At 46.2% G+C, this 27,834-nt stretch overlaps 1 protein-coding gene across 8 annotated transcripts in view; it reads right to left on the bottom strand.

The window, feature by feature from the left end:
- Phrf1 (PHD and ring finger domains 1) overlaps positions 1–23,555 on the bottom strand; it is a 34,165-nt gene extending 10,610 nt beyond the window's left edge. For 5 of the 8 annotated variants that reach the window (XM_021167740.2, XM_029479458.1, XM_021167742.2 and 2 more), the window contains exons 1-9: positions 23,456–23,555; positions 20,965–21,080; positions 19,944–20,066; positions 14,456–14,661; positions 10,851–10,934; positions 7,837–7,955; positions 4,487–4,584; positions 4,039–4,214; positions 2,942–3,071 (exon numbers count right to left, since the gene is read on the bottom strand). In XM_021167740.2, the coding sequence (XP_021023399.1) occupies positions 2,942–3,071; positions 4,039–4,214; positions 4,487–4,584; positions 7,837–7,955; positions 10,851–10,934; positions 14,456–14,661; positions 19,944–20,066; positions 20,965–21,058 (1,030 nt within the window). In that variant the 5' untranslated portion in view covers positions 21,059–21,080; positions 23,456–23,555. The remainder of the gene's footprint in view (positions 1–2,941; positions 3,072–4,038; positions 4,215–4,486; positions 4,585–7,836; positions 7,956–10,850; positions 10,935–14,455; positions 14,662–19,943; positions 20,067–20,964; positions 21,081–23,455) is intronic. The other 3 variants (XM_021167741.2, XM_021167745.2, XM_021167744.2) reach the window with 2 other exon arrangements.
- Positions 23,556–27,834: the final 4,279 nt, after the last annotated feature.

Below are 27,834 nucleotides of genomic sequence, written 5' to 3'. Positions count from 1 at the left end.
TCACTTTGTAGACCAGGCTGGCCTCGAACTCAGAAATCTGCCTGCCTCTGCCTCCCAAGTGCTGGGATTAAAGGCATGCGCCACCACGCCCGGCTGAAAATCAGTTTTTATACATGGCTCGCTCAGAAGTTAAGAGCACTGGCTGCTCTTCCAGAGGTCCCAGATTCAATTCCCAGTCCCCACATGGAAGCTCAGAACTGTCTATAACTTCTGTTCCAGGAGATCTGACTCCCTCACACATGCAAGCAAAACACAGGTGTACATAAATTAAATAATTAAAAAGGGGAGGGGGAGGAAGAAGGAAAAGGGAGGGGAGAAGGAAACAAGTACACAGAAACAAACTAAAACTGGAGCTGGAGAGATGGCTCAGGGCTAAAAAGCCCTGGCTGCTCTGGCAGAAGACCCATGTTAGGGTCCCAGAATCCACATAGGGCTCACAACTGCCTGCAACTCGAGTTCTGTCTGTGTCATCACCTGCTGGCCTCTGTCGGCGGCACTAAGCTCACATGTACACAAACATACAGGCAGGTAAAACACTCATACATACAAAATAAAAGTCTTTAAGTAAGGAGCTGTGGCGTGCCTGACTATATGTCCTTCATGGGTTGTAGCAGACTCCAACCTCTGATCAAACGATGATAGCAACACTGCACACAACTGGTGAAGCAGATGAGCTGGTAACAGCCGGCACTGAGAGCAGGTTATGAGCAAAGAACAGGAAATACAGATGCACAATGTAAGAAGTGAGAGCCTGACCTTACACCTCAGCTGCAGGCGTGAGACCTTAGCAGGGCTATGTCCATGACCTAGACAATGACCAATTGCTGGCTCAGAACACAAATCTCAGCTCTGGCTTCTAAACTCCGATTTTAGTGGAAAGAAGGGCTTCCTAGAGAGGATTCTACAGACACACACACCACACCAACCTACTACAACCCTAGCATGTGCATGGCCTCAGCACCTATACCTAAGAGCTTTACATCACCTTAAGGCTCCTTACACATAAATACGTAGCCTCTGGTGAGCAGAAACTGAAACATGCTGGGTGTGGTGGCGCATGCCTTTAGTCCCAGCAGAGGCAGGGGCAGGTGGATTTCTGAGTTCGAGGCCAGCCTGGTCTACAAAGTGAGTCCCAGGACAGCCAGGGCTACACATAAAAAATACATAAAAAAAAAAAAAAAAAAAAAAAAAACCAAAAAAGAAAAAGAAACTGAAACCAGACTGCCACGAGTGCTGCTGAGAATGCAGAGTACACACGGGATAGTGCTTGAGTTGGAAAATTTAACACTTTTTCTAAGTTAAACATAAGATCAAGCTGATGATCTAATCTCCTCCTTCCTCCATATTGCCAAGAAAAAAAAACAAAACAAAACAAACCCATGTGCTTACAAAATGAACTGAACTGCATGACTGTGGTTTCCAGCAGCTTTATTCTTTTTAAATGTATTTATTTGTTGATAATTTCATACATGCATACAATATTTTGATAAAATTAACACCCACTCCTCCCAGATGCAATCCTCATCACCCACCCCCCTCCCAACTTCATGATTTCTTCTTCTTGTTTTAAATAAACCACCACATCTAATTTGTGCTGCATAGATAGAGGGCCATGCACTGGAGCAGTTGATCTCCTAGAGGCCACGCCTTTAAAGAAAACTGATTTTCCTTCCCCCAGAAGCCATCTATTGTCATTAGTTCCTAAGCTAAGGACCAGGGATGGTGAATCAATTATTTTTCTGTAGTTTTACTCAGTTTGTTTAGTTTTGTTTTTAGGTTTGAAACAAGGTCTAAGTATGTAGACAGGTGCACTGACTGGTTTTGTGTGTCAAATTGAGAAAGGAGCTTCAGTTGAAAAAAGGCCTCCATGAGATCCAGCTGTAAGGCATTTTCTCAATTAGTGATCAAGTGGGGAGGGCCCACTGTGGGTGGTGCCATCCATCCCTGGGCTGGTAGTCTTGGGTTCTATAAGAAAGCAAGCTGAGCTGGGCAGTGGTGACGTATACCTTTAATCCCAGCACTTGTGAGGCGGAGGCAGGTGGATTTCTGAGTTGGAGGCCAGCCTAGTCTACAGAGTGATTTCCAGGACAGCCAGGGCTATACAGAGAAACCCTGTCTCGGAAAAAAAACAAAACAAAACAAAACACCCCTCTGTGGTAGCAAATGTGGTAGAGAATTCCACTGGATCTTGTGGGAATCCAGACTGATAATGATGAAAAATCACACCGTTGAGTGCTGGATGTCAAACCTGTAATTATGCATTTAAAGTGGATGCACCCACTTTACTGTGCACAGAAGTCAATAAAGTAAATTAAAATTGTGTGTTTGGGGGGGGGGGGGAACGTGCTCCACATATACAGCCTATCAAGAACAACTCATACAGCTAGTTCTATCTGTGGATTCTGGGGATCCTACTTGGGTTATCAAGCTTGGTGGCAAGCACCTTTATCTGATAAGCCATTTTGCCAGCCCAATAAGGTATATTTTTAAGAGGCTACAGATTAATTATGACCCACCTGGGCAAAGAGGAATCCCTAAATCCACAGAGTTGCATCTACTAGGCACAGCAAACACTGATCTGAAGGAGAAGGTTGGGTCACTAAGATCAGGATGCAGAGATGGTCTCAGGGTTCTAGGCCCCTTCTATAATGTGTCAACAGTATTTGCTATAGTTTACACTAGCTCCAGATATTTATACACTTAGGAAATGCAGCAGGCAAATCAACAGCACAGGGAATGACAACACATCTGTACCAAACAGTCCAGATGTGTTTCTTTCTCCCTGATAAGTCTCTAACTAGGTTTAAATGAGCTTGAACCCACAAATGTGAAAGGTGTACTATTCTGGCTGAAAAAGCTGCAGGAATAATCAGAAATGACCACATATCTGGACTCCAGAACAATGCTGATGGTGGGAGGCAAGCCCATTATGTCAGCTTACCTGCTTTCCTTTTCCGTTTTGCAGGGACATGAGGTGTCAAGGGACGCTGGTATACAGCAGTGCTCAGCCCAGTGGCGACAGCCTCAATAGTTTCATCCAGCAGAGAAGACATGAGGTACCTTGGCACATGCTGCATACAAGGGACAGCACCACTCAGTGGGTGACCACCCTTTCCATGGATGGAACACTGAGCTGGGCCATGTGAGTAGATCCCGTCAGTGCAGACTCCCTTTCAGATCCCTGAATATGGCGCAAACTGACCAGAGAAGCTAGACTAGTTTAAGACTGGAACTACCTCCCAACCAACAGTGGATAGCATGATCACAAGGAGAGTTGTTCCTTGCAGAGTTCTAGAAGGGAAGATCAGGGCAAGGATGGACTAGAGGGCTCAGCTGCTATCAAGGAGCAAAGGAGGTCCAAGCTGAAAGGAAGTGGGCAGGTGGGAGCCAGGAGCAGATCCCCAGGTGAGGCAGGCACGTGATGATGAGGGCCTAGCAGAGAATAGGGAATGAGCCAGCAGATAGAAAACAAAGGAGTGAGTGAGAAATAGCAGCCCCCAACACTATCCTGCATCCAAGGCACAAAGTCAAAGAGAGATGGCAAGCATGAGCTGAGACTCAAGTGCAAAACTGGAGGTTACATAGACGGGCATACGACAGAAGATAGTTCCCAGTCCATCAACCTATTTGGAACTTGAACCATGATGCCACTATATTGACCACGGGAATATGACTTTAAGCTCCCTCAGTACCCAGAACAGGGGCCATGGTCATCTGAGTGCCAGGAGCCAGGCATGAGGAAGATAAATCTCTTGAGCCTGGAAGGGGTGAAGAGCCAGTGTGGCCTTTTTCACACTAGAGCATATTTCCCAAATCATTATCCCCTCCATCCAAGTGTTAGAGAAGGCAATCCCACTGGTCCTGCTGGCACATAGGTGAAACACAGCACCTTCAACAGACTCACCTACGCTCCGGCAGATTAACTACATGCATGCTAGGCCTGCCATATGACAATGCTAGGGCCCTTTACTGCCAGTGGTATCTCTTCAATTCAGCTGCCAAGCCCAGAGACCACCCTGTTGAGAGCCGGCCACTTACCTGGACCCTTCTGGCAGAGGAGATCCGGTTCCGGTTCACGGTTGCCCTCACTCTCTCACTCTGCCGTGTCCTAGCGATGGCCCGGGTCCTGCCTACTCGAGGCCGAAGCCTGCTTGTAGTAGGTACTACATCAGCCAGTAGCAAGGAGACCTCCTCATCGCTCACAGGAGCTGCATCTTGGAAGAGAGCCGTGGGCTGCTGGGTCATGTACACTATCACATATCACAAGCTTTTCCCAGTTAGCCTTAAGAACTGAAACCCCAAGCTGACAACCTTTCGTGGCCTCCAAAGGTTAAACTCCTCCAGCTCCTACCAAGGAATTCAAAGAAAGCCCTCTCCCTGATGAAAGTTCTTCCCACATAACAAGTCTAGATTTTCTACAAGGTCCTTCTCTAAAACTGACAATAGGAAAAACCCAAGTGCTCTGCAGGAAAGGACAGCACATTACCATGTGTGGGATCAACACCAGGGACCGTACACTCTGGGCAGAACCATTCATCCACAGGCACCTCCTGGAGAGGAGGGTCCAAACATTCCATGTGGTACCTATGGGAACAACAGTTCAGTGCCAGTCTTAGCCTTGGACTTCAAGTCTCACAAGAAACCACATGCAAAGACTATTTTAAATAGTCTAGTTTGCAATGTGTCCTGCCAATGGTTTCTCACTTCCAATGTTATGGGGTACTCAGGCTAAACAACAGTCCTGCCTCTAATCCCCACCCAAGGTGGGCCACAGAAATTCTAATATCCTTTTTGACCCACTGTATCTGACAGTAGATGACTAAGTAACCCTTAGAACACAGAGAGTGTTCTAAGGGGCTGGGGAAAGAACACTTGCCTAGCAAAAGTCTTGTCCCATGCTGGCAAAGAGATCATCTTATTATCCTGTCCAATCACATTTCAGTCCAATGGCCATGCTTCAATCATACCATGCCATAAGTCTCCTTCAAGACCACCAAGGACAGGGCATGGAGAGTGTCAAAGAGATGAGCGAGAGGTACCTGAAGAGGCCATCCCAAGAAGCCCTGCACCCAGTCAGTCCCTAGCTTATTCTAGGCTTTTCTTTCTCCATATCCTTTGTTTTGTTTTGAGTCAGGGTCTCACTATGTACCTTGGCTAGCCTGGAACTCACTATGTAGGATATACTGGCGTTGAACTCATAGTGTTGGGATTAAAGGTGTAAGCTACTATGCTCTGTCTCGGGTCTTATTTTTAAAATCTTCCCATCAAGCTTCACAGGAATAAACTTTGGGGAGAGCTGTGCTGCCTGTGCTGACCTTTTCTACCTTTCTCTTGTTCTTAAAAAAAAAAAATTTGTATTATGAGCCCGGAGCCAGGCAAGCATGCACCTTTAATTCCAGAACTTGGAAGGCAGGTAGAACTAACTCTGTGAGTTTAAGGCCAGACTGCTCTACAGAGCTAGTTCCAGGGCAACCAAGGCTACATAAAACCCTGTCTCAAAAAAACAAAAATAAAAAATAAAACAAAACCAAAAAAACCCACAAAACAAATCAAAAAATCCACAACAACAAAAAAATCCCACAAAACAAAGTATATGAATGTGTGCATGAGTGTGTGTCACACGAGTGCCTGGGAGCTTTGGGTGGTTATAAAGTATTATGTCAGTGGCAGGGACTGAAAATCCTCTACAGTCAGGTGGGTGGCCCTTACTGGGACATCATATGCTAAGTGGTCCATGTTACATCATACACCAGAACAAAACTTGAAAAGCCATAGAGACTCAAGTAAATCCCATCTTCTCTCATGCTCTCTCGTCTCCCTGGGAACATGGACCTTTAGAGTTCAGTCGTAACTCCTTAAAACTCAAAGACAACCTGTACTTATTTCACAAAATATCAATGTGTGCAACATGCGCTGTCCCCCTCCCCCAACGATCTTAGAAAGCCTTCTTTTTTTTTTTTTCGAGGCAGGGTTTCTCTGTGTAGCCCTGGCTGTCCTGGAATATAGAAAGCCTTCTGATTCCATTTCAAAATGAATGAGAAGTTTTAGACTTGAGAGTTGAAAGACAATCATGAAGATATAGAAAAATGTAAAAGTCAACAGTATTTAGGTGCTTAGAAGTACAAGAACCACTAATACATGTTAGTTTAATATCTTAGATCTATCATGATTTTAATGCTTATACTGTTGCATCTGTTAAGTGAAATACATATATCAATATGAATTTATGAGTGTAATTCTTGATTAAAACAAAACAAAACTTCAGGAAGGTAAGAGAAATCCTCAGAAAATCCTGGTCAGTTACCACTAGAAATAAAACCCTGATTTACAGCATTAACACACGGATGCAGGCTTAGAAGTCGACCCCCATAGTTCCTGCAATAGAGAACTGCTACATGTTTGAAGAAACCAAGGTCCCTATGTCAAACAAAACAGAGTTAACAGAGCTAGGTGTGGGGTGCACACTTGTAATCTCAGCATTCAGAAGCGGGGGCAGGATGCTTGCTTGAGTCTAGTAGTTAGAAGCTAACACAGGCAACAGAGAGGATCCGCACCTCACAAACAAGCCAGTCAAGGTTGTAGATGCCTTTAATTCTAGCACTCACTCAGGAGGCAGAAGCAGGCCAACCTGGTCTGCCTAGCCAATTCCAGGCCAGGCAGGACTATGCAGTCAAACCCTGTCTCAAAATAAATCAATCAACAAATTAAGAGAGGAGGACCTGGATGCTTGTAGAACTCGAAGGTAGAGACAATGTGGCAAAACATGGATTCAAACAAATTTTCAGAATGAGGGATTCCAAGCCTACAGAGTATCAGCACCAAGGGCAGCTAGGTCCAAGTGTTGGAGCAAGGGCAGGAGCAGGCAGGTAGATCTGCCAGAGCCTGCAAGACAAGCTGGTAGTCACTGTACCAACTGAATTTCTACAGGCATGAGGGCCCAGGCGACCCTTGTGCCTTGAGATGATGAAAGTCAGCTCCTGGGTACAAACTGTATACCAAATTCCAGCCAGGGGAGCTGGCACAACTGGCAATCCAGAAGAACCCCAGCGACAACCACAGGAGAGCGAGCGAGGGCAAATGCAGAAAACTGCTCCTCGCTTCCAGCCCGAACAGTACAAAGCCTCTTGTACACACTGCTATTTTCTGCCCTAGGAAACATTCCAGATTTACCAGCCTCTCCATCTGAAGAAGAATATTTCTGTAACTGGCCACAATTTTATAGCAGAAAAAACTTTCTAATCAATAGCCAAAGACCAAGCAAGAGGCTAGGGAGGCCAGTTCCATCTTAGAGAACAAACAGTGAGCAAAGAACACAAGCAGTGTCCCAGAAGACAGGGTCACAAGCATAAAGTGACTTCAAGTACATCAGAAGGCAAAAGAGAGAGCCAGAGAGATGGTTCACAGTTAAAACCGCATTGCTCTTGCAGGTCACAAGGCTTCCACTTCAGGCAGCTTATACCCATCTGTAATTCCAGCTCCAGGGTGATCCAAAGTCTCAGGCTTCCACAAACACCTCTATTCACATGTACATACCCACATATAGACCACACACATAGAAACAATAATAACAATGATAAAAAGATCCAGGCAGCCAAGATGATGCCGTCCCAAAAGCAACCCCTCAGCTGGCCTGTCCTCTCTCCGAAGTTGAGTCCACTCTCCTGCCTTTTTTCTTTGGCCTTGATATACTGACGGCCTTTGAGCAGCATCAGGAAGTATAGACACAGGAGCCAGGAGAGGTATCAGTGTCACTGTCTATGACTCACAGGGACCCACTCCACAATTCAGTCCTGAGCATGACAAACTTAACAGCCTGCACGGCACCAGTACCCTTACCCAGCATCGCAGCCGTCACACAGTAGGAGCCGGTCCTCACGATCACTCCTACCACACACCTCACAAAAAGTCGGGTCTTCCTCCTCAGCCTCACACGCTCTCGTGTTTTCTACTGGAATCTGAAGACAGAAACACTGGTCAGTGAGCATACCCTCAAACTCTGAGTGGTCAATTCATAGGACATGTATCTAATCTAAAGTAAACCTACTGACCTAAGATCTACTTGGGACGTGTGATGGCTAAAATGTCAACTGGGACATAAGTTAGCGTCATTTTAGAAGAGGAAATCTCAGTTGAGAAAATACCCCTCTCAGACTGGCCTATGGGTAAGCAGGGTGGCATGTTCTAGCCAGGTCACTGTGGATAATGTCACCTTTGGGCTGATGATCCTGAGATGCTAGAAGCAGGCTGAGAAAGCCACAGGGAGCAAGCCAAAAAGCAGCACTCCTCTATGACTTCTGCATCAGCTCCTATCTCCAGGTCACTGCCCTGACTTCCTTTGATGCTGAACTGTGATTAGAAAAGTGTAAGCAAAATAAACTCTTTTTGCTCCAAGTTACTTTTGGTTTTGATGTTATCACAACTAACAGAACCCTAAGATAGGCTCTATGGACCCACAACCTGAATAAACAAATATATGATGTGCTGACTAGTCTTATGTCAACTTGACACAAGCTAGAGTCATCTGAAAGACTGAGAAAATGACACCCTAAGATCCAACTGAAAGCCGGGCATGCCGGGCGGGGTGGCGCATGCTTTTAATCCCAGCACTCAGGAGGCAGAGGCAGGCAGATTTCTGAGTTCGAGGCTAGCCTGGTCTATAAAGTGAGATCCAGGACAGCCAGGGCTACACAGAAAAACCCTGTCTCAAAAAACAAAACAAAACAAAAGATCCAACTGTAAGGCACTTTCTTAAGAAATTATGGGGGATGGTATACCACCCTTTGTGGGTGGTATCATCTCTCTGCTGGTGGTCTTGGATTCTATAAGCAGACTGAAGGCTGGGCATGGTAGCACATGTGTTTAGTCCCAGTACTCTGGAGGCAGAGACAGGCAGATATCTGCGAGTTTGAAGCCAGCCTGATGTACAAATCTGAGTTTCCAGACAGCCAGGACTGAGAAACCCTATCTCTAAAAAACAAAACAAAAACAAACAAACAAAAAACCAAAGGAAGGAAGGAAGGAAGGAAGGAAGGAAGGAAGGAAGGAAGGAAGGAAGGGAGGAAGGGAGGAAGGGAGGAAGGGAGGAAGGGAGGAAGGAAGGCAGGCAGGCAGGCAGGCAGGCAGGCAGACAGGCAGGCTGAGCAAGCCATAAGGGCAAGCATCCCTCCACAGCCTCAAAGCTGTGCCTGCCATCATCTCCCTGTTTCAGTTCTTGTCCTGACTTCCTTCAGTAATGAAGAGCATGTGAGTGTAAGCCAAATAAACCTTTTGCTCCCAACTTGCTTTCTGATCATAGTGCTTCATTTCAGCAACAGAAACCCTAAGACATATGGTGACCTTGTTATCTTCACTGAGTGACAAGTAACTAGAAGAAAAGTAAAAGCAAGAACTGTGCCAGAGGCCAGGAGAGGTGGTGCAGGCTTTTAATCACAGCACTTGGGAGACAGAGACAGGTGGATCTCTGTGAGTTTGAAGCCAGCCTGGTCTATTATCAGTTCAGAACAGCCAGGGCTACCCAGAGACCCTGTCTCTAAGAAAACCAAACAAATAAGCAACAAACATGAGCCTGTGATACAAGGAACACTTCATAGTACAGATTCACCAGTGCTGTGAATGCCAGACACGGGTGGGGCGAGCACATGATAACTTTAAAGCAGAAGCCATAGAGCTCTACAGAAAAAGCTCAAAAACACTCCTGCTATGGAGCTCACCGGGCAGAGTGCCAGCCCAGCCACGGGTCCTAGGCTCAACCACCAGCAAAAGGATCAGAAGATGAAGAACTGAAATTCCTTCTGTTGTTTTATTGGTGTTATCTATTTATTTATTTATTTATTTATCTGTTTATTTAATTAACTGTTTTGTTTTGTTTTGTTTTCAGTTTTTTAAGACAAGAGTTTCTCTGTGTGTAGCCTGTCTTGGAACTCTATAGACTGGGCTGGACTTGATCTGCCTATGTCTCTGCCTCCCAAACGCTGGGATTGATGGTGTCTACCACCCCTTTAATCAGGCTGCTGTTTTTAAGATTTTACTATGTTTTCTTGGTTATGCTCAAACTCAGAGAGATAAGCCCACCTCTATTTCCCACCAGTACTGAGATTAAAGGTGTACACAACCGCGGCAAGGCCAATCTTTTGATGCCCAGTAAAAATCTGTCTCAAAAAACACAAGGGCTACGTGGGTAGCGGTCGCACTTTAATTCCTGCATTCTGGAAGCGAGGCAGCTGGATCTATCTCTGTGAGTTCAAGGCCAGCCTGGTCTACATAGTAAGACTTTCTCTCAAACAATTTGTAGCCTTTGGTTGTGTAGCTTGCCTGGCATGCACAAGGCCTGGAATTTAATCCATTGAAAGGAAGAAAAAAAGAAAGGAGGTGGAAGGGAGGGACAGATAGAAAAGACAAGAGAAAAAAAAGAAGGGAGTGAAAAAAGAAGGAAAAGATAGAAAGAGAAAGGGGTTCAGGGAAGGGAGAAAAGGAGGGGACAATAAATAATAAGCAAAACCACCTTTCCTTGCAGCCCCAACAGTACTTTCCAAACTTCAGTTCACATGGCCCTTTGTCCCCCCACTGCAACCTCCCACATGCCAAGACTGCAGTTCATAAGGAGGCTGGCCCGAGAGAAGCTCTGTAGTAAGGGGTGAGGAACAGAAACATCTCCATGACTCAGTACTCTATGTCCCAGAAAACATGACAGTCCTAGCCCTAGGCTTTGCTCAAGGCGAAAAAGGATGCCTGAGTCACTTCTTTTATGCCTAATTGAACTGACAACCACTTAGGAGAAAAGCAAGTCACCATTTAGCATTATGATCCTTCCTATAAGAATACAAGCAGGGATAGACAGCATCTACACTTACCTTCTTTAAGATTTTACCATTAAACTGGGCACGAATACAAATACATTTAAATACTGTTCGATCAACAGGACAGGAGTTGGCATTCTGTAAGAAATAAAGATTGGATCAGAATCCGGCATAATCCCCTTCATTATTCATCAATTACTTATTATAATCACTTATCATGACTGTCTTCAAAATAAAGGATTTACTTAACAATCTTAAACTGAATGTGGTAGCACCTGCCCATTATCCCAGCATTTGGGAAGCTGAGACAGGAGGATTGTGAATTTGAGGCTGGCCTGATCTATAGAGTATATCTGAAAAAAACAAATTAAACAGTTATTTTTATTAGCCAGGCAGTGGTAGTGCACAAAGCCCTTGAAAGACATGTAGCAGGAGGCAGAGGCAAGTGGATCTCTTTGAGTTTGAGGCCAGCCAAGTCTACAGAGAGAGTTCCAGGACAGCCAGGGATACACAGAAACCCTGTCCTGAAAAACCAAAAATAATGATTCCTTTTACACTGAAATCTGTATCGACAGCCTTGGTCTTGGGGCTAAGGGCCTATGCTAAGATGCTAGAACTGGGTGAACAAAACTTGAAGTCACCATGCTACTGAGGGAGCAAGGTCAACAAGCTGGATGCATGCTCCCATACAGGTGTTAGTGAGAAGGCAAAGGAGAGGAGGGAAGGGAAAGACCAGGTAGACGGCATCTCAGCCTGTTTGTTGCTGTCCCAGATCTTCTCTTAGACCTCTGTGAACTGCTCAGAGACCTTGAGCATCTCTAGTATCTTTTCAGCATTTCTTTTCAGTGTGTAGGCTAATCAGATGCATGCTACAAAGATTTTTTTCAGCTCAAGTTGCCTTTCCTGAAATATACTGTATACAATAAAACATTCCATCTTTAGCTGTGTACTCCATTAAATTCTGATAAATGTATAAACTGAGGGCCACCCAGTTCTGCCACCTCTTTTATGTTCTGCCACTACAGTTATGTGAGAATAAAGGCACTATATGTTCCCTTGTTTCTCTGATTCAATATTACTTTTCCTCTCTCTCCCTCTCTTTTTGGTGAAAGTGTTTGAGACAGGGTGTCAGTCTATAGTCCAGACTGGCGGGGAAGAATATGTGTGCCATAGCCCATGTAAAGAAACCAGAAAACAATGTGTTCGACTCTCTTCTCTCTGCATACCACCATGAGGTCCTGGATGGAACTCAAGTCTTCAAGCTTGGCTTTTAAGTGCTTCCCCTGCTGACCAGCCCAAATGACTGACTCTCAGAGCTAAGAGCAGAGGACAGCTTGTGGAAGGTAGAGCTCTCCTTTCATGTGGCTGCTAGGGAACACACTTAGGTTGTCATGCTTGATACAAGATCCTTTACTGATGAGCCATCCCCATGACCCTGATTTTATTTTTTAAATTTTTATGATTTAATTTTATGTACACTGGTGTTTTACCTACATATCTATCTGTGTGACAAGTGTCAGATCCCTGGAGCTGGAGTTACAGACAGTTATGAGCAGCCATGTGGGTACTGGGAACTGAACTCAGGTTCTCTGAAAGATCAGCCAGTGCTCTTAACTGCTGAGCTATCTCTCCAGTGCCCCTGATTGATTGTTATTCATTTATACATCTAACCATCTTTGTTTTGTTTTTTGTTTTATTTTTAAAAGATTTATTTATTATATGTAAGTACACTGTAGCTGTCTTCAGACACCCCAGAAGAGGGCATCAGATCTCATTACAAATGGTTGTGAGCCACAATGTGGTTGCTGGGATTTGAACTCAGGACCTTCGGAAGAGCAGTGAGTGCTCTTAACCGCTGAGCCATCTCTCCAGCACCCATCCTTGGTTTTCTGAAGAGGTTTCTCTGTATAGTTCTGGCTATCCTGGAACTGGCTCTGTAGACCACGCTGGCTCAAACTCAGATATCCGCCTGCTTCTGCCTCCCAAGTACTGGGACTAAAGGTGTGTGTTACCACCGTCCATCTCCCTGAGTCATTTTTTAAGTCTAGATTTTTCACCTTTATTAACCCAGTATCTAGCTACCTCATGAAATTCAACATCTGATCACTTGTAAGATTTTTTACTAATAAGCTCATTTTCAAATGCTTTCCCTTACCAATAAACATCATATTTACAGTAAACAGAATGTCTTGCTCTTCAACTAATTAACTGAGATAGGTTCTAATTATGTAGCCCTGGCTGGCCTGGAACTTGTTATATAGACCAGACTGGTCTTGAACTCAGATTCACCAGTCTTTCCCTTCTAAATGCTGGAATTACAGGCATGTGTCATCACATCCAACCTCTTTTTTGTTTGTTTTGTTGTTTTGTCTTGTTTTCTGAGACAGGGTTTCTCTGTGTAGCCCTGGCTGTCCTGGAACTCACTCTGTAGACCAGGCTGGCCTCGAACTCAGAAATCCGCCTGCCTCTGCCTCCCAAGTGCTGGGATAAAGGCGTGCGCCACCACATCCAACCTCTTGCCGTTTAACTTAAAGAATGAAATAACTTAATCTGAATCTAATCGGCCAGACTCACAAAAGAACAAAGAAGTTTGACACAACACCACAATAAGCTAACCTGGAAGAATTGTAGACGCAGGAAAGGCATTTGCCATCTCCATACCATTTAAGAGTAAACTACAGCCGGGCGTGGTGGCGCACACCTTTAATCCCAGCACTCGGGAGGCAGAGGCAGGCGGATTTCTGAGTTCGAGGCCAGCCTGGTCTACAGAGAGAGTTCCAGGACAGCCAAGGCTACACAGAGAAACCCTGTCTCGAAAAAAAAAAAAAAAACAAAAAAAAGAGTAAACTACAGAGACACGTGTAAGCTACTCGGGGAGAAGGAAGGGAATGTCAGAGGCACAACCCCTATAACCCTTACTGCACTCTTTCACCACATGCCAGGATCGTTGGGGACAGAGAGAAGCAGGCAATAAGAACTCTTATTTTGACTTTTTTTTTTTTTTAAAGCATGGGGATGGCTCAACAGATAAGAAAATTTGTTATGCAAACACAAGGACCCAAGCTCATATCTCAACATCCACATAAAAATCTGGGCAAGATTATACCTTCATCTCTTAATGCTAATGCCATGAAGAATGAGAGAATTTCTTGGGTTTACTAGCTGCCTATTATGCTGCAGCTTCAGTAAAAGATCCTGACTCAAAGGAATAATGCAGAAAGCGACAGAGCAGGATACCTGACATCCTTTAGCCTCTACATGTAAAGACAGGCACACACCACATACCTGTACACATATAAAAGTCTTTGCCAGTGGGTGAAGGCCCAGGCAAGTCTCCTTAAAGTTCCCTGCAAGGTAGGCAGCATGATAACAGCTTGTCTCTTCATGACTTGCCATCAGAACTGAGCAAGCACACTTGCACCACTCCAATACCTACAGAGGCTGCTTTACACTTACTATGTGAGGTTGCCGAAGAGTTTGTGTCCTGACCCTCAGAAAAGCCAGTCATCCTTTCTCACCCAGAAACAGCCCCCACAGTAAGCATTCCTTCCCCACAGTGCTGAGGACCCAGGCAGCACTCAGCCCTGTGTTCAGTTTTGCTGCAGAGAAGGCAGCCTAGTCATAAGGGGTAGGAGTAGCCCACTGAAAAGCCAACTCACCCTGGACCATTCGATGATGCAATCCAGGCAGAAATAATGGGCACAGGTCTCTGGGGTGCCCACAGCCTGGTCTCTAAATGCATTGAGACAAATGGGGCAGCTCTCTGCATCATCATCAGAATTGGGTGCACTGCTAGCTTCAAGCTTCCCTTGAGTCTCTACTGCTGCCGTTGCCATTTCTACTCCATCTTCTGAGTCTTCAGAACCTTGAATAAATGGAAATATTATATTGTTAGTGAATACAGAAACAAGTGCATGCCCAGGGACTACCCTTAAGCAGAGCCTCAGCCAGAACCCAGATCCTCCTGAGCCAAGTCTCCCTCAGTTCCCCACTCTGAGGAGCCAGCTCCTTACCTGAAGGCTCTCTGTCCAGAGCTGCCCTGAGCTAAGGGGACAGAGATATTTGGCTAAGTGGTTACACTAGCTCCTCACACCTGAGCCTCTGAGGAAAAGACCATCCAAGAAGTTAGGTGTCAAGAGCTACCACAGGCTTCAGAGAAGATGGGGCTAATGACTAAACCACCAAGGGTTGGGGATTTAGCTCCATGATAGAGAAAGCCCTAGGTTCAGTTTTCAGCTCTAGAGGCATAGAGGAAACACTCAACAAAATAATGACTACGCCTCTAAGACTGCCCCTTAGGACAACAACCCCTGCATAGCTGCACAACTCTTTCAACCGAGTGACAACAAAGAATCTGCTACTAGATCAGACCTCCTTCTTGGGCATCTCTCTTCCTTCCTTGTGGAACACAGACAGAAGATTCCTCACTGGATTAGTGACTATAAAAGGTCCAGTCGATTTCAGCATTATCAAGCAGAGGCCGGGTCAGGAGGAAAATATGAGGATGCATTTAGCAAACACTGCAGTTTGCAAACAAACCCCTATGAACTAATAAACATCTATCACAGGGATCAGAAAAGCAGATCCTCGAGGCCAGCCTGGTCTACAGAGTGAGTTCCAGGACAGCCTGGGATACACAGAGAAACCCTGTCTCGAAAAACCAAAAGAAAAAAAAAAAGAAAGAAAAGAAGAAAAACAGAAAAGCAGGTCCTCACTGGGGCTCAGTTTTTGGTTCTTTGTAAGTAGGACTAACAAAGGTGCTAGACTGCCCTTCTCCAGAGTCCTGCTACCAACCCACAGAGTGGAACTAACCCTCACTGATCAATCCTACCGCATGAGCGCTTTTTAATATTTTTTAAAACCAAACCAAACAAAGAAACAAACAAAAAAACATTTGTTATTTACTGGGCAGAACGAGGATAAGTTATGGAAATTGTTTCTCTCTTACCATGTGAATTTTAGGAATTGAGCTCAAGCTGCCAGGCTTGGTGGCAAACACCCTCATTTACTTAGCAATCTTGCCAGCTCCTATTGTTCATTTCTTTTGACACAAAGTCTCAGGTCGCCCAAGCTGGCTATGTGGATGAAGATGACCCTGAACTCCTCAATCCTTCTGCCTCTACACAGGTGAGCACTTCCGAAGCAGAGGCTGCTCTTGCTGGCATAGAAGGACACAAACAGCTAACATGCACTCCCAAAAGAGGGGATAACACAGTAGCTAGGAAAGGTCTGTTAACAACCGGCTAGAAAAATGGAGCTTCATTCTTTCAGACCACGAGGAATCTGCCAGCCGACAGAGAGGGCTTGGAAGAAGATTGAAGCTCAGAAGGGAAACATAGCCTGTCTAACACTGTAAGGCCACCCACCTGGTGATACCTGAATAAGAGACCTACTCAGCTGAAGCTGGGTGGTAGCAGCACATGTCTTTGATCCCAGCCCTCGAGAGGAAGAAGCAGGCTTATTTCTCTGAGTTCAAAGACAGTTTGGTCTACAAAGTGAGTTCAGGGCTACACAGAGAAATCCTGTCTCAAAAAAAACAAGAAACAAAGCAAAACAACAACAAAAAATAAAGAAAGAGGCCCAGGTGATCCATAAAAACACACAAATAAACATACTATTCCAAGCTCCTGAGTTGTGGTCATTTGCTATACCACAGAGAAAAATTGATGAAAGAGATACTCAGAAAATTTTGAAAGAGCATGGCATTCATAGCGGAATGACAAATAACTTTAGCTTCCCCTGTGAGTAAAGGCTCATGGCAGCAGAATCAAAGAGAAGCCAGATGGATCTGCTTCTCCCCCTGCAATCTGAAGGTAAGGACCTGGCCACCTTGTTTTGCCTGATTCCCATAGTGCATACAGAGCAGAGCACTGGATGCTGAGAACAGCCCCAATTGACTTGAAGGTAGAGAAAAAAATGAGTACAAATAGCTCAGGACCTGAGCAGTTTCCCTCACTGGACTCTCATTTGGCTTGCCAAATAATGCCCTTAAAATATGCTGTGGATGGCCGGGCGTGGTGGTGCACGCCTTTGATCCCAGCACTCGGGAGGCAGAGGCAGGTGGATCTCTGAGTTCAAGGCCAGCCTGGTCTACAAAGTGGCCTGGTCTACAAAGTGACAGGACAGCCAGGGCTACAGAGAAACCCTGTCTCAAAAAAAAAAAAAAAAAAAAAAAAAAAAATATGCTGTGGATGAAAGAATAGCTCTTGTATTTGAATATTGTTCCCCAGTTGGTAAAATTGTTTGGGAAGGATTAGGTCGTGTAGCCTCACTGGAAGATGTATGTCATTGGGAAAGAATTTTGAAGTTTCAAAAGACCATTACCCAGTATCTCTGCCTCGTAGCTATATTTACAGATGTGTGCTCTTAGCTACTGCTCCAGTGACAGGCCTGCCTACTGCCCTGCTCCCTACCTTGATGGTCACAGACTCCTCTGAACTGAAGCCTCAAATAAATTCTACAAACTGCCTTGTTCATCTTCCTCCACCCCGCCCTACTTACTTACTTACTTACTTACTTATTTATTTAACGTATGTGAATACACTGTTGTTCTCTTCAAACACACCTTAAGGGGCATCGGACCCCATTACAGATGGTTGTGAGCCACCACGTGGTTGCTGGGAATTGAACTCAGGACCTCTGGAAGAGCTCTTAACTGCTGAGCCATCTCCAGCCCAAAAAATAAATCTTTTTAAAAAAGGAAAAGCAAAGGAAGGAAAGGAAAAGACACTTGCACGAGGTGCAGACTCAGGCTTACCCCTTCACAAAGTTCACCGTAGGCTTTGAATTTCTACATCATCTCCTCCTCACTAATTCTCTGCCCCCAGCCCAGCTCCTACAAGTATATGGCTAGCTCCTGTTCATTAGGCTGTGGCTTAGATGTGTCTAAAAGCTCCTTACTTCCTCCCAGCTGTTAAAGTCTACCACTAACCCCAATGTCACATACACACTCTGAGCATCTATCTCTGGTTGCTGCACCTCAGCTGGTCTGTACCATTAGATAGCAAGCTCTGGAATACCAAGAATCCTGGCTGAATGGGTCTCACCTTCAATCTGGTTCACAATCAGTTTCTGGCCATTGCAATTCTCCAAACTTCAGGAAGGGATGCCAGAGCTACCCAATAGTGCCTGACACCCTCGGCCCCAGCATCAGCAACTGTTCAACTCTGGTAAGAATAGGACAAGCCTACTTCAATGCTGGAAACAGGCAAAAGAGCCAATGTCTGTACCATTAATCCAGGACAGACTCATTCCCTAGTCCACGCTCAGAATGAAAAGAAAAATGCCTGGCCAGGCATGGTGGTAACATGCTTTGATTCTAGTAGTTTGGGAGGCTGAGGCAGGGAGATTGCCAGGAATGTTTTTCTTAAAGATTTATTTATTTATTTTATATACAGCATTCTGCCTGTATGTATGCCTACAAGCCAGAAGAGAGCACTAGATCTCATTATAGATGGTTATGAGCCACCATGTGGTTGTGGGAACTGAACTCAGGACCTCTGAAAGAGCAGTGTTCTCAAACTCTGAGCCAGCTCTCCAGCCTAGATTGCCAGGAATGTAAGGTTTGACTATGGAGTGAATTCAAGGCTAACTAGCTTTGGAAAGCTGGACAATCAGTATCAATACAAGGCTACTTAACTCACAGTCAGTTCTACTCCTTTATGATGAGTACTGTCCGGATTACAAGGGTTACCTCTCTAGAACACTCTCATTGACAGCCAAAGGCTATAATGAAATTTAGAAAAAGGAGGTGCATTGAGCCTGCCACCAGAAGGAAACCTGAACTCAGTCCAACTGAGCCCTTTGTTTGTATGCTGGCTAATTTTAGGTCAATTTAACATAAGCTAGATTCATTTGGGAAGAGAGAACCTCAACTGAGAAAATGCTCCCACCAGATAGTTTCGTGGCTAAGCCTGTAAAACATTTTCTTAACTGTGCCACCCTGGGATGGTTGTCTCGGGGGCTGTTAAGAAAGTAGACTGGGGCTGGGCATGGTGGCGCACGCCTTTAACCCCAGCACTCAGGAGGCAGAGGCAGGAGGATTTCTGAGTTCGAGGCCAGCCTGGTCTACAGAGTAGCCCAGGACAGCCAGGGCTACACAGAGAAATCCTATCTCGAAAAAAATCAACAAAAACAAAAAAAAAAAAAAAAAAAAAAAAAAAAAAAAAAAAAAAAAAAGTAGGCTGGGGGCTGTCGAGATGGCTCAGTGGTTAAGAGCGCAGACCACTCTTCTGAAGGTCCCGAGTTCAAATCCCAGCAACCACATGGTGGCTCACAACCATTCGTAATGAAATCTGATGCCTTCTTCTGGAGTATCTGAGAACAGCTACAGTGTACTTACATATAATAAATAAATAAATCTTAAAAAAAAAAAAGAAAGTAGACTGAACAAATCTAAGGAGCAAGGCAGTAAGCAACACTCCTCCATGGCCTTTGCATCACTTCCTGCCTTGAGCTCCTGACCTTTGTACCTTAAATGATGGACCATGAGTAGGAAGAGGAAATCAACTCTTTCCTCCCCAAGTTGCTTGTGGTCGGTCATGTTATATCACATCAACAGACACCCTAAGACAGGTGAGAAAGGTAGCCATAGTGGGTGGGGCCATGTCAACCACATAGAGCCCTCACAGACTGCCCATAGGCCAGGGCAGCCATGAATGTTTTCCAGAGTGTAAGTGTGTCATTCAAGCATTATTCTCTGCATGAGTTTCAAGTTATAAACTTTCTCTAGTGCTCAGAAGCCAGGCCTTTTGAAATAATACCACAGAATGAGCTTTTTGAATAAGTAAAGAAAGAGCTGCGAGATAGGACTAAATACCCTTTGTCCTAGAAGAGGTCCAGGCGCCAGGCCCCTCAGTGCCTGCTAGGCTGTTTTGCACCTGGATGATACTAGCAGTAGGCCCTCATAAAATGAAGAGGCTACCAAGAGCTCCGTGCTCATCCTCTCAGAGCTCCAGTCTCCCTACATTCTCCCATGGCTTATGTTGCTCAATGTCCTTAGACATTTTCCCAGAAGAGATACCCACAGAATTCTATCACTAAACTTAACTTTAAAAATTAAAAACTCCAGCAGAAGTCAGTTGTTGTTCCTGTGACAGGTAACACACTAAGATTCAAGGCAACTGGCTCAAATGGCTATAATCTTACCAGATCTATCCTCTGGGTCTTCCTCTTCAGACAGCCCCTCTGTTTCCTCCCCATCTGTGCCATCATCCTGCTCACTGCCTGTATCATCTTCAGAGTCTCCACTTTGGCCATTGCTGCTTTCTTCTAGATCACAAGGTGAAAGCACAGGCCCCAAAGGGCAGTGTCAAAGCAGGGAGCCAAAGCTGCTCTGGGAATATACAGGTCTTCAAAACCAGGCTACCCTGGTTGGGGTCGGGGGATGGGGGTGGGGTGGGGGTTAGGGGCTAGCTAGAGAGATATAAAATGGGGAGCCACAAGTCATCTTACTCTGTATTTATGTTGCTAGCATTAAAAATAAGACAAGGTAGCTTGAAATACAGCTCAGCTAGTAGTGTGCATGCCTAGCATGATCAAGCCCTGGGTGTACCACCCAGCACCACCCAGTGCTTGGCACAGCGGTGCAACCACCGTGTTGGTTTGAGAGGTGGAGGCACAGGGTCAGATGCTCAGGACCGTCCTCAGCAGGCCTCTGGGCCACAGGAGCCCAGTTAAAACCAAAACAAATCAATGAAAACCACGTACTCCCATCTGGAGGGTTAGTAGGGAGGACCGCAGTTAGAAGCCATCCTACTCTACACAGCAAGACCTTGTTCCAAAAACTAGAGCCCAACAGCAGCGTCTTACTAAGCATGCACCAAGCTTTAGGTTCCATCCCTAATCCTCCCTCCTCACAAAAAGATGGAACACAATGACATGTGATTGTAGTCTTAGCTACCGGCACTTTGGGAGGCTGAACTGGGCTGATCACATGAGTCAAGGGTTCAAGAACAGTCTGAACCACACCATCTTAAACACAAGACAAAACAAAAAAAGCAAACAAAAAGACTGAATGTACTGTACTTCTATAACAATGTTTTTAAGGTTAAAAGTGAAAGCTGACATTTAAGCTCCCAAGAAGACCTTAGTAACCTGGAGAAAGCACCAAGTGCTATTCCTTCGCAGACACCCTGCCAGCAGTGGGGTGGGGCAGTGGGGTGCTTACCAGCATCACTGGCCACTTCTGAGGAGCCAACTCCTGGGGGTCCATCTGGCCCAGGGCTGCGCGCCACAAGCTCATCCAAGTTGTCGTCATCCATGGCTGCACATTGGAGTTCACCTCTGAAAGAGACCAGAACCAAATAACTCCAACCTTCCCTGGCTACAGAGCCCTACTCTGAAAGGTGCCATTCCCAATAGGGAACCTCCCTGGTGACCTAAGCACTGTCATACATGACATGTAGAATTTGAGCTGTGAGACACAACACACAGTACCCTAGTCATAGAGCCATGTGCAAATAAAAACATAAAATATATCTTCATAAGAGACAGTGACAGTTTCCAGAACCAAATGCAAAGCAGGACCTTCATGCCTGAGGACTGCAATGTTCTCACCCACGCATTCCTGAAGAGTCCTAATACAGCAATGAACCAAACAGACATATGAGCTCAAACAGAGCAGCACTTTTCACCTGAGAGCCGGTCATCACTCCAGTGGTGAGTCGCCCATTTGCCTGTCACTAAGTGGGCATGTCACTCTTGGCCAATACTGGCCCACTGGCCTCTGCTCAGCTGGCCACCATCAGATTATAAACCTCAGATGAAGTTCCTGGGGACTATGGCATTCTTGTGGCCCAGGCTGAAAGGCAGAAGATGCTGGGCTGTCCCTCTCCTGACTTTGTCAGCTGGAACACCTGCTAGTCCTCCTTTGCAAGCCTGTAAGAACAATGTTTAAAAGACTTCCTGTCTTTGACTTTGAGGCCAGTCTGGTCTACAGAGCAAGTTCCAGGATAGCCAGGACTACACAGAGAAACCCTGCCTCAAAAACAAAAGAGAGAGAGAGCCAGGGAGTTGTGGCACACACCTTTAATCCTAGTACTTGGGAGGCAGAGGCAGCCGGATTCTAAGTTTGGGGCCAGCCTGTTCTACAGAGTGAGTTCCAGGACAGCCAGGGTCACACTGAGAAACCCTGTCTCAGAAACAAACAAACAAACAAACAAAACAAAAAACAAAAGAGAAAGAGGGATCATAAATGTCACTAGATATGACCTTTCTTCTGTACCAAGCTCTGGTTCCCCAAATAAGAACCTATTCATATATGTGGTCTTGACTCCTCTGTGCCACTTAACTTTCCCAATTACTTCCAGAGGAAGCCCCTTTCACAGAAAATTCATTCATTTTTACTCACTAGCCTATCCTGTGGTACCCTATACTTCCCACCAAACCTAATGTCCACAGTCAGAGAAAAACAAAACAAAACAGCATAAGAAAGCTGAAAGGTAGAGCTCAAGATCAGGGGCCCCAGATCCGAGAGCCTACAGGTCCATCAGCCTCAAGAACACACAGGCTATCCATCAGCTCAAAGCCACAGGGAAGGACGAAACCCTCCTCCAAGAGGTCAAAGGTCAGGCGAAGAGCTGATGGTCTCTAAACACAGAGGGCATAACTTAAGGAATGTCAATTGTCACATGTTGCTCCTGCCTGGGAACAGTAAAGGGAAAAAAGTTGTGATAAACTATCTTACTGCTACCTGGTGCTCAGTGAATTTGTTGGAAAGGAGCCCTGGCCACAGACTCCTGCTGAAACACACCGTCTCTGATATTAGAAAAAGCAGACTGAGATAGACACAGAGCTTTGGCCCATTCATGACGGGGACCTCGGTCATGGTCCCAGTTTGGTCCCAGTTTTCAGAAAAAGAGGAGCTATAACTAACTCTGTGAACCTCACTCACACAAGTCTTGGCTTCTCTCCGTGCTGAGTGACGCCACAGGTTGCCCTTTTCACTCAGCATTCTTCCCAGAGGAATGAGTATGGAGTGGTCTATGGGGAGAAAGGAGGAATGCCGCCAAGCTGCAACTCAATCTCAAACTCCAACCTTGATTCCAACCACTGGCCAAGATGACAGTCGCCAGACACCTTACTGTTTTCTGTTGCAGACCACTCCTTTCAAGACACGATGGAGCAACCCGGGGTTCAAACACAAGACAGGAAGACATAGGTTTGAAAGCAATGTTGGCTCTGCCACTCTGCAGCGATGTAACACTGACAAGTGACTTCACCTCTCTGAACTATGGCTTTAAAGCTCCGACAGTGATGCCTACTCGAGAATGCTGGGAGGGCTCCTCGAACTAAGGAAAATGATAATCGCGACATCAAGCACAATTTGGGCAAGTTCAGATGGTGCTGGCCAGGGCGAGGGCCATCAGGACAGAAAACCAGGTAGCTAGGGGTCACACCTTTCTTATGCACCAGTCCAGGTTCCCGCACGACCAGACAGGTGGCCGGCACCACGCCCATGGGCCTCCCGGTCCCAGCCGGACGTTCCGGGGCTCGGCTCAAGGCCTCAGCCACCCTCTCGTCCTCCGGACCGACCCACGGCCAGCGCGACGTAGGCCTAGCCGGCCCGGAAGGCCACAGACAAAGCGCACGGCTACCATAGGTGGCCCGCGCGGCCGGACGCGACAGGGACACCGGGCCGGAGCGGCTACCGCACGTACCCGGGAACCTCGCGCCTCCCGGACGCTCCTAGACGATCCCGCCTCTGTCCGAACACGACCGCAAGTAGGCCGGTCAGCCGCCGCCGCCGACGCCGCGCGCTCCGCGACCCGGAAGTGCACCCATACTCTTCCGGAACTTTCCGCCCTGCCCGTTGGTGGAAACTACTAAGGCCAAAACGGGGAGGAACTCGCGGCCGAGACGTTAGCGCGTCCCCTTCCTCTCAGAACACCGACTAGCCCATCACAAGTACTGTCAGAGGAGAGCAGTGTTTTGCTGGGCGTGTGCTGTCCGAGCTCTCACCAGTGCACTAGACCAGGCTGTGGGTCTCACCTCCATGCAGTTGGTACAGTCCGACTCCCCATCCGCCGCGATGAATGGGCGCGGCCCCGGTACCACGCCCCCGGCCGTCTCCGCCCACATATGTCCCGCCCTCCCGTGAGCGCCGCCTCCTGGTGGCTGGACTTAACTGCAGCCCGGGGCTGCAGGAGCGCTAGAGAAAAGCTTCAGGATCCAGTTCCCTTCCTCGAGTATGCAGTTAATCATGATGGATCCTGTATATCCGAGCTCCTCCGTCCCCTTCAGCCCGGCGAGGGGAGGCACAGTAAATTGTGAACACCGTGAAGAAGTTAATTGTATGGCACAGGTAATTAATAGAAAGAACAGAACTAGAGGTTACCGCCTGGCAGTAGGACACTTTCTTGCCTAGTATGCATAAAGGCCTGGTGAGAGGGGACAAAGTTTGGAGCATAGTAGGATTAGGGGCAGAACAACGAGAGGACTCAGAGGGAAAATTCAGACCCACAAAACTAAGACTGACCTAGAGGCTGAGGGGCTCAGAGGACACTGAGGTACTAAACAGGTGGCAATCATGGCTCACTGGACTCAACTGCCCATTTTGTGGTCCAGGGACCACTGTGGCTCAGAAGGGATGACTTTTGATAGGAATAGAAGACAGACTATAGCCTGGCAGTGGTGGTGCATGCCTTTAATCCCAGCATTTGGGAGGCAGAGGCAGGCCGATTTCTTAGTTCAAGGCCAGCCTGGTCTTCAGAGTGAGTTCCAGGACAACCAGGGACACACAGAGAAACCCTGTCTCAAAAACCAAAAAAAAAAAAAACAATAAAAAAAGAAAGAAGAGCCAGGTGATGGTGGCACATGCCTTTAATCCCAGCACTTGGGAGGCAGAGGCAGGCGGATTTCTGAGTTTGAAGCCAGCCTGGTCTACAAAGTGAGTTCCAGGACAGCCAGGGCTATACAGAGAAACCCTGTCTCGAAAAAAAAAAAGAAGAAGAAGAAGGAGAAGGAGGAGAAGGAGGAGGAGAAGAAGAAGACAGACTGTAGATTTACTGAGAAACTGGATGAGAGGGGCAGGGAGGAAAGGGAAGGAAGAATATGAAGATGAGGAGACAGGAGTCTACTTAGAAGAGGGAAAGCTAGGGTTAGCCCCAGAGAGCAGAGGACAAAAGGCTGCCTTGGAGATAAAATGTGGTGGTAGTAGGGACCAGCTTTGAAACCTGGGACTTTCAGTGCTAAAAAGTCCAAATTCTACAAAGAAACTCAAGGATGGGGTGCTGAAGAAAACAAGGAAAGGAGAAGCAAACACATACATCAAGAAGGGATCTGGGGCTGGACAGGGTGACATAACCTTTAATCTCAGAATGAGACAGGCGGACCACTGTGAGTTCAAGGCTAGCCTGGTGCACATAGTAAGTTCCAGAACAGCCAGGGCTACAAAGAGACCCTCTTTGTCTCAAAGGAAAGAAAGGACCTGGGAGCAGGGGGGTGGATAAGATGGAGGGGTGCTTGACTGGCATGCCCAGAGTCATGGGTTCATCCCTGGCACAAAATAAACTAGATATGGAAGCATAGGCAAGATTATATAGAAGGTCGTCCTTGCATACACAGGGAGTTCAAAAACAGTCTAGACTACATGAGACTCTTAACTCAAAAACGATGGGGCTGGGAGTAAGGGAGAGGCTACTGAGACTCTGAGAGTATCAGTCTTGGAGGAAGTATAGAGAAACTCGGAAGACTGAACAGGAAAGGCCAGCATGGTAACTATGCAGTAAATTTGCTGATTTGCTGGGAAGAGAGCAATAAGTAGAAGTAGCTAAGAAGCGGAAATTTAAAGGAGTTTAAAAAGGAGAAATATCGTGGCTGAAAGATGGTTCAGAGGTTAAGAGCTCTTCCAGAGGTCCTGAGTTCAATTCCCAGCAACCACAAGTTGGCTCACAACCATCTATAATGAGATCTGGCGCCCTCTTCTGGCCTGTAGACATACATGCAGACAGAATTAGGTATACACAATAAGTCTTTAAAAATAAATAAATAAATAAATAAATAAATAAATAAATAAGGAAAATGATCAATATTCCTAACGGTGGTCTTAGAGAGGTGGTTGCTGCTCTTCCAGAGAACCAGAGTTCAATCCCCAGCACCCACATGGTGGCTCTCAACCTCAGCTCCAAGAGATTCAATGCCTCTGGCCTCTGAGGACACCTGCTCTTGTGTATATACCCACATACAAACACAGAACTAATAACTTTAAAAATATTGTTACTGCTTGGAAGTAAAGAAAAAAGGACGGTGTCAGAAACAGTTCCCTTGGAACACGTCCTGTCCTCCCTTTTCTGTGGACCATTCAATTGGATCCGGATGGAAGAGGATTTAGACTCAGGTACTTTAGACCATCACTTGTGTACCATCACATGTGTAGCTTGAGATGAGCTTCCCATCCTCTATGTGACTTAGTATCTGTATTAGTCAGGGTTCTCTAGAGTCACAGAACTTATGGGTAGTCTCTATATAGTAAAGGAATTTATTGATGACTTACAGTCTGCAGCCCAATTCCCAACAATGGTTCAGTAGTAGCTGTGAACGGAAGTCCAAGGATCTAGCAGTTACTCAGTCCCACATTGCAAGCAGGCAAAGGAGCGAGAGCAAGACTCCCTTCTTCCAATGTCCTTATATTGTCTCCAGCAGAAGGTGTAGCCCAGATTAAAGGTGTGTTCCACCACACCTTTAATCCCAGATGACCTTGAACTCTGAGATTTGATCTTCTGGAATCCATAGCCACTATGGCTCAAGATCTCCATACCAAGATCCAGATCAGAAACTTCTATCTCCAAGCCTCCAGATAAGGGTCACTGGTGAGCCTTCCAATTCTGGATTGTAGTTCATTCCAAATATAGTCAAGCTGACAACCAGGAATAGCCACCACAGTATCCTTTGCTGTGAGATAGAGATGGATGTTGATCATGCTTGCTGCAGAGGCCACTGTGACTACTGGTCTGGTAAATGCAGGGAGAAAGCTTTATTTTGGGTTCAGCGTGATAAAGCGGGGGGGGGGGGTGCTGGGAGACCACCCTCACTCTGAAACAAATACCTCTTCTTCCCTCGCAGCTTGTATCTCTACATATATTGGTTCGTCTGCACAAACATTGCCTACCTGGTGATGATCATCAGATAGGGGAATACCTGTCAACACCCACTGAATCCCGTGGGAAGGAAAAAGACTAGCAGCCCCTAACGAACCTGAAGCCCCCATAGACAAAAGCCAGCCCCTTCTACCTACCTTCCTCTGTAGCTGCCTTTAATGTGGGAGGAAGCTACTGAAAAAGGAAAAACTTGTATAATAAACGAACGCGTCCACAGTGACACATGAAAAACTCTTCCTCAGCATCTTTGAGCAGTACAGAACCTATATAGCCACATCCACGCATGTTTATCAAGTGTGGGAGGAAAGGTGCTGGCAGAAAGCTGCCCATTGCCAAACCAGGCCAAATCCAGCATACGTAGTACCTTTTTTTTTTTCGAGACAGGATTTCTCTGTGTAGCCCTGGCAGAAATCCGCCTGCCTCTGCCTCCTGAGTGCTGGGATTAAAGGTATATGCCACCACGCCCGGCTGGTAGTACCTTTTTGTTGTTGTTGTTGTTGTTTTGACATAGGGCCTCTTGTAGTCCAAGCAGGCCTTAAACATGCTATGTAGCTAAGGATAGCCTTGAACTCCTAATCCTTCTGCCTCTACCTGTAAAGTGCAAGTAACGCAAGTATCAACCAATCATGTCTAGCAGTAGTACAGACATAGAAATGACATACGTGTTCTTGGCATGTATAGAAGGTGACTAAGCTATGCATTCCCTTTATTCTGTCCAGCCTCTTCCGGAGGGTTTAGCTCCTTCCCCGCCATCTGAACAGTGAGTAATACAGAGCTGGGTCCACACTGAGCCTAGACATTGTCTTCTGCCCTACCTGATACCTAGCAATAAGAATGCCAAACAGGGGCTGGTGAGATGGCTCAGTGGGTAAGAGCACCCGACTGCTCTTCCGAAGGTCCAGAGTTCAAATCCCAGCAACCACATGGTGGCTCACAACCAT

This window comes from Mus caroli, chromosome 7 (genome assembly GCF_900094665.2).
Source record: "Mus caroli chromosome 7, CAROLI_EIJ_v1.1, whole genome shotgun sequence".
NCBI classification, from domain to species: domain Eukaryota; kingdom Metazoa; phylum Chordata; class Mammalia; order Rodentia; family Muridae; genus Mus; species Mus caroli.
The sequence above is the reverse complement of the archived record's forward strand: the minus strand, read 5'-3'. Positions and strand labels throughout refer to the sequence as shown.